The sequence below is a fragment of the Nicrophorus vespilloides genome, unplaced genomic scaffold, assembly GCF_001412225.1.
Source record: "Nicrophorus vespilloides isolate i.1.1-1 unplaced genomic scaffold, Nicve_v1.0, whole genome shotgun sequence".
NCBI lineage: Eukaryota > Metazoa > Arthropoda > Insecta > Coleoptera > Silphidae > Nicrophorus > Nicrophorus vespilloides.
In genome coordinates this window covers 1-7541 of record NW_017096103.1, presented here as the reverse complement: position 1 = coordinate 7541, position 7541 = coordinate 1, and the positions used below count along the sequence as shown (strand labels likewise).

Here is a 7541-nt window from a genome sequence, read left to right as displayed (position 1 = left end):
AAAAATGAACTTCAAATTTGACAGTTCACGTTGCGTTCTTGTGTCAAGATTTGTCAACTTTCAAACAGTTTACATTTGTTGATATATTCTGTCAAAATGACATTTACAAGACACATGACATCTCATGATATAAAGAAACCAATCAACACAATATTTGCAGTTTAACCAACTTCTATACTAAATTTGACGTTTGTTAATTACTTTTACAGCGCTTACATAACCTTGCATTATAATTAACAATTAACAACAAAACATAAACGTCAAATTTGACAGTTCATATTGCGTTCTTATGTCAAGATTTGCTGAGAGAAATCTGTATCCCATCAACTTTCAATCAATATTCCTATACGCGTTCGACGTTAAAGAAATAATGTTAGCAAAAAGCAGAATAACCGTAATTTATGCGATTTCGAATGGTGCTGGTCAAAAAAAGAGAGAGAAAAGTAACGAATAAATAAATAATAGCGTCATACGGCGATTATGCGTGCAAAACGAAAGACAGATGGAGGAGGTACAGCGTGAGGATGAGAGAAGGAGAACGGTGAAGTGTAAATATTTAAAATTGAAAATGATAATAATCCTCATCATCATCATCATCATATCAGTACGTGTTCGAATACTTGTACAATTTCACGACTAATTGAAAATGAAATTTAAAAAAAAATATAGAATTAACAGAAAATTACATAATTTTTAAGCAAATATTTGCCAAATGTCACGCATAAGAAGAAGAAGCAAAGGTCGTGTAATTTCTGAAGTCGCAATCGAAAATTCATTGACTTTGTCGGTTTTAAATAGAAATATTAAATTAATCGGTTAATCCAACCCATTCAGGACGTTGCGGTTTCCACCGTTTATTTCATGTTTCTCTGAATGTCTGTGGATTGTGAAAAACAAAAGCTTTCGAAAACAACATGTGAAGTACGTAGCAATGCATTATTTACGAGCAATTGTTTTTTTTTTATGTAACGAGGACGAAGCGCGAGCTCAAACAGAGCGTGGCAATACCGAAAAATATTCATAATTTGAGGAAAAAGAAAGAGAGAGAGGGAAATGGAAAAACGCACCGAAATAAAAAAAAAACATAATGTTATAACGATAATAAATGAATCGAGTTGCACAAGAGGTCGACGACCCAAATGTGGACATTAATCATTTGGTTACACGAAATGAGGCAAAAAGAAGCAGAAATTCGCGCAGTTGAAGCGTTCTTCACAAAATCAAGAATTACGTGATAAAAAAACACATTTAAAAAAAAAGCAATGTTTGGGATTTAATTGCTTAATCGAAGATCAGTAAATCGAAAGTTTTAATACAACAAAATTTAACGTGAAAAGCAAAACCGAAAGTAACTTTTTGAGAAAACGATGATCGCATAAAGTTAAGATGACTTAAGCGAAACTGAATACAAAGGAGGCGCAGCACTGCTGAAACGATGACTGTTCAAAGTGACTTAAGTGAATGCAATGCGAAGTCTCAATTATAAATGTAAATTGTTAACGAAAAGAAGCGTTAAAACAAATACTCTCAACCACACAAAACAACAACAACAACAACAATAAAACTAAGAATAATGGAAAAGTTGAGTTTCTTCGAATCGGTTACTAGTTGTAAACAGATGAACAATAGTTTGACTTAAGTCAGACTTAGATTAAGGCGAAATAATAAAGAACTTCAATTAACTTAATTTAAGTTAGACTAGAATTAGATCAAAAAATGAAACAAGAACAACAAAAAAACTGACAGAATCAATCATGAAGTACAGTAACTAGTGTAAACTAAACAAAACTTGAATGAATTTGCAGTTGCTAAGCAACATTGAAATAACTAAAATATGAATGAATCTGCAGTTGCTAAGCAACTCGCATCCGTATCGATACGTTTTACGTTCCCTTACGTAGGAGAAAATCTCAATTGAGCCGTTGTAAATCACGAAAAACTCGTGCACAACACGTAAGAATAATTCCGTTCGCAAATTCGCGTTATCTCAAATGTATGCGTTTGCGTCAAGTAGTGAATATTTCGTATTTCGTCACAATTAACATTCAGATTAAGCATGATTTTTCAATTTTATGACATTTGCTGCCAACGTACAAAAGTAACTAAAAACTTCCGTTTTGAATTGGTGTAATCGTCCAGCAAGAAAACAAAAGCGAGAAAGAAAAAAGAGAACATCGGATCGGATTATGTTGACCTTTGGTATTGAATTATGTTTACCAAACACAACACCACCGAAAGGTACGGCGAAACGCGCGAGAAATTGAGATGCACAAGCAACAAACACACATCATTTTGTTTTGTAATCGATTCAGTCGATGTTTATTTCCCAAAAAAAAAAAATATAATAATGCACACTTTCATCGAGCAGAAAACTAATGCAATAAGTCAAGTAATATTTCTACTAGATTAATGAATGCGAACGGTTATTGAACCGTCTGAGAGAGCCGCCGTTAATACCGTTCTTCGCACGTCGCATTTCAAACTTTTACCATTAAAACAAAATGTATGTATGTATAGAAGAGACGTGTAAATCGTGGAAGCCATGGAATTTCAAGATTTTGACAGATGCATATGAGAGTTAAGCGAAATGGGTGATATTGACTTATTTGAGAAGAGAACAAGAAATGTAGAAGAAGAAAAAAAAAGAGAAAGAATTCTTGCATTCGATGGAAAAGAGAAAACGTAAAATCGATTGTAAATTGGCCCCAAAAACAGTTGAATCTATCTAATAAACTAAAATCTGATTGCTGAAACAAATAAAGTAAGTCTTACAATTATATTGATCGAAATTAGATTCGAACGTTATGCAATTATTTACGAAACATCGAGAATGCGTGTTTTATGCAAACAAACAAAAAAAAAATCTGGTGATTCGATTCGAAAACAATTATTATTGTATATAGAAATGTCAGGATAGCTTTGGAAAAAGAAAAAGAGAGAGGAAAACATTTGAATCACTCTGAAAACAATGGCAAATGTCAACAGATTTGTCCAATCATTTATCAACTATCAACAAATATTGCGAAAGAGAGAAAAAAGGTGACTCAATTTGAAAAGAAAACAAAAACAAAACAAGTAACATTCTGTAGAAACATACCCGGTTTCCGTAAACTTTCGGTTACCAAGAGCAACGAATTCAATCGGTTTGTAAACGACCGGACAATAGAATTCCATTGAAAATATGCTTCAGGTAGGTTAGGTTTTCTTTTCCTCCATTCAAACAAACAAAAAAAAATCTTTATTTTTTCCAACAAGAATGGAAGGTGCGAACAAAAGAGTTGACCTGGGTCAACAACAACGACGACGAGAGAGGAAACGCCCTTACCCAAATTAAACTTGCGAAAATCCCGTTTTTTTTTTCTATTTAAATTTAAAGAATTACATCAATTAGAGAGCAACGAGAGCAAAAGACACTTTGGGGGGGAAAAAAGAGAGAAAGGTGCGAAGATTCGAGGTGAAACTGGAAATAAAGAGCGTCATCGGTTTTCCTCCGCAAGAATGTTAACGGTTTTCGGATGAACCTTCTTTTTTTTCCGTGTCGCAACATCATCGGATTCCTCGAGGAATAATCTCATTCTCGTTCATCAAAAATCTCTTAAAACAGGAAAGTTAAACAACGAACAAACAGTCACGTCTTGAAGATTGAAACAATTGAATAAAACAAACGCTCCAAATAAGAGCTCCGTTTTATGGATATCGACAGTTATGGAAGTGAAACCTTACCGGTTTATAATCGAGGTTTCGAGCCGAATTCATAACAGCGCATGATTATATATGTATCAAGTAAACATAGAGAAGTGATCGTCGCCTGCGATAATTATGAAAATATTTGCGTAAAATCTGGAAATAACAACTCGACAGTTAACTATTGCATAACGTGAGCATCATCATGAAAAACACGTGGTAGTTAGTGTATAGTGCGTACGTGTGGATCAAAAGAATACGTTACGAATTGTATAAAGAACGTATCGATTGAGGAGAGGAAACCGGAGGCTTTGAAGAGAAAGAGAGAGGTTTTCGGTACAACCCTCACAGCGTATTTACGTTTGTCTGAGGGTGTTAAATGTTGTGCAAGAAAATGGATCCAGATGCCGGAGGAGGAAAAGGACGACGAGAGAGGAATATCATCGATCCCGTGACGTCAGGTCAGGTGTAGTGTAGTGGGCATGGGGCATGGACGGGAAAGGGGGGAAGGAACGGTTTGGTTGGTAGTTGGAACGCATGCGGCCAAACGGGAATCGCCCAGCCGACTTTGATGAGGGTGCGCGCAGATCACGTTGATGTATGTACGTTAGGCAAGGGGGGATGAGGGGTTGAAGGGTGGAAAGAGAGGGTGTGAGGTGGATTTTGTTAGGTTAGGTTTTGCTGAAAATGCCGGCACGATCGCAATGCGGACACCAATTTGAAAAAAAAAAACAAAAAACAAACGAAAATCTTCTTGACCGAAACAATTGCAATGCGGAATGCATTACAGACAAACTTTCATTAAATCAATTGATAAAATAGTTACTAAATATACATCAATAGTAGTAATAATAATAATGAAATGAGTAGCGTTACAGATGCACCACGTTAATAATGATTTAGTCCTTGAACTAAGAAGAAGTTCAACACTAAGTCGCAACGCGCACAACCTTGAACGAGTCTACAACAAACTATTTAGAAATATCTCTGCGTACGGTTAATAAATAGCAATAATCCGAATCAATTAGATACGCGGTAATAATAGATGGCGACACACGTGATTACAAACATATATAACTGTACACACACACACAACAAAAAAAATTGCATTTGAATTTTAGTACGTTAAAGACTTTTGACCTTAAACCGATCCAACTAATTAAAATTTAATCATCATTAATTAAATTGCATCCGAGCGATTTTGCGTTATCGTTTATTCGCTAATTGTACCGAAATAATCAAGAGAGAGAGAGAGAGAGAGAGAGAAAAAAGGATCGAAGATAAATTAACTGCTGATTAGAGCGAAAACGATAAGCGAAACTATTGGGAGATACATTGTAATCTTGGCTTTACGCAAAAAAAAATGCAATTAACGAAAAGAAAGAAAAAACATGTTGTAACTTGTATCAACTAATTAGAAAGAATGTATAGTGTAAGTAATATTGATAACGTATTTAGTGTAGATAGTTTAGTCATAGATCATGTATGTAAATGAACAAATCTATTTTATCAAGTAGACTTCGCTCTAGGGAACAGTTGAAATTTTTAAAAAGCACACACAAGTTGGTGGAATCTGTGTAGGAAGTAGTAGCATAATGATAATGGAGATAAAAACGGGACTAATCTAAATATAGAAATTTAACGTTGTAAATTTTATGAAATTACAGCAATTACACGTGTACTTATGGAAAATACTAGTATTGTGATTGAATGCAGAATGTAATTGAAAATCTATAATTAATAGTATGAATCTTCTAGAACTTGAGAAATACTATACATACATTAAAATAGCAATGTAATCTCTAATATAATTACGAGTTATGAAGCTTGAAAATAGCAGATTTCTAAGATTACAGAATATTAGTTATATGTATTGATTTCATTTAACTTTCTTTGTACAACTGCAACTAGTTTTAACTTGGAAATAGCATTACAGACACGTTTCATGTGTTAAGATCAAGTACAAAAGTATGTAATTAACAATTGAAGATTATAGACTTATGATTCACACTGACACATTACTTCAAATGTAATAGTAAGTGTGTAGATGTCGCAGAAGTGAGCAGCATTACAGATACTTAAGTGCAACAACAACAACAAAAACAACTTTTATATAGATAGTATGGATAGTAACTGACCTCTTCTCGTCTCTTCAACCACCTTCCGCACGGGCTCTCCTCGAGGATCTCGCTCTCATCCTCAGAGTCTTCGCCGCTCTCCCTGGGCGACTTGTGCTCGGGTTCGATGCTCATCAAGCTGCCCGACATCGCGGCACCACCGGAGACGAACCTCCTCCACCAAAACTATCCACTTCCTCGCAGCAGCTTCTTCTACTGCTTTTTCCTTCTTCTCCTACTGCTGCTGCTTCTCTTTTACCTCTTCTGCAGCCGCAATTCGTGTTACTGTTGAATCGACCCTCGGCGGTTTCCATTTACCGGAAAGTAACAGCCAGAAAGGGGAACACACCGCACGTTGCTACTGCAGACGATGATAATAATGATGATGAAGACAAACAAAAAAAAAAAAACAAATTACAATAATATTCCTATTAGAGAAATCTGCGAATACGACTGGCGGCGTGTTCGGCGCACTCGGGGAGAAGCGATTAAGAAGCGCCGCGATTGCCGATAAATAAAAAAAATAATAAAAATTTGTGGAAAGAAGAGGAACGAACGAACACACGATTTTTCGAACACTGCGCGTTCAATTTTAATCCTTCGGCTGCGGCGTCGACCTCCTCCTCATGGCACACTTATCTCCACCGACTGTCAAGACAATTGCCGCTATAGCAACAACAACAACAACACTCTCGTTGCTGTGGTGACGGTTGTCTCTTCTTCATGTACTCGCGGCGGTACAGGTGATTGCCAGCATGTCGTCAAGACCACAATCGTCCCCTGGAGGAGACGTTCTCTGCGTCCTTTCGCCTCTCCGCGTTGCACCGTCGTTTGCTGCACAAACACACACAAGTCGCACACTCAATGATGATAGTATATACGTACACACGATATATCCTCCTTTTGTTTCTTGTTGTTATGTATATGTGTATGTAGTGAGCGAGTGATTGAGTGAGTTGAGCAGACGGTAACCGAAACCTTCGTCGTACCGAATCCAACTGGCACACGTTCGTTGCGTTGCTCTGCTGGCTGCTATTGCTGCCTGCTGCTGCTGCTGCTGTTACAAACTGTGTCTCCCACCGTCCGCCTCACTTATTTTATTAAAAACTCGGCACAGCTCGCATCTATCGCTCGCATTACTACTACGACGGGCACGTCGACGACTGCGACGACGACTACGGTGAAGGGGGCGAGGGACGCGATGAAGAAGGGGGCAGCGGCTCCCTCCCGACCGTCGTATCTATGCATATGCACGCAGAGAGGTATCTATGGACGCGCACGAAGTGGGGGGGGACGAAGGGCAACGGTCTCCTCTATCGCTCTGTCTCCCTTCGCAACGCACTCGAGATCTATACGTCCGTCTCACTTTCTTTCTACTACCACCACCGATGCATGGTAATGCGATAACATGCGAAACTGCACAGAAGGCGGCTGCGGAGGGCTGGGCCACTGGACGAGGGGGGTTCGGGGGGGACGTACGTACGTTCGTCACGCCGCGCACACCGGAACACTCGACGGACGCACCGCGAACCAACGCAACATTTTTCCACTCACCCGTTCAAAAACGAAACGAAATTATTGTTTAGATCACTCTTATTGTCTATGAATATCTTGTGCAAACTCTGAAGGCAAGAGCTTCCCGAACACCGGAAGTAGCAGACTTTGACAATCGGCAATTCGAACTTTTTGGCAGAGACCTGCCTGACCGACGTCCACCCTTTTTTTTTTTTTTTTTTTTTT

The 7541-nt window shown here is 37.9% G+C and overlaps 1 protein-coding gene across 3 annotated transcripts in view; it reads right to left on the bottom strand.

Annotated features, from left to right (window-relative positions):
• LOC108569596 (nuclear receptor-binding protein) overlaps window positions 1-7432 on the bottom strand; it is a 46719-nt gene extending 39287 nt beyond the window's left edge. For 2 of the 3 annotated variants that reach the window (XM_017931207.1, XM_017931209.1), the window contains exons 1-2: window positions 6220-7432; window positions 5823-6162 (exon numbers count right to left, since the gene is read on the bottom strand). In XM_017931207.1, coding sequence (XP_017786696.1) covers window positions 5823-5951 — 129 coding nt within the window. In that variant the 5' untranslated portion in view covers window positions 5952-6162; window positions 6220-7432. The remainder of the gene's footprint in view (window positions 1-5822; window positions 6163-6219) is intronic. The other variant, XM_017931208.1, reaches the window with a different exon arrangement.
• Window positions 7433-7541: the final 109 nt, after the last annotated feature.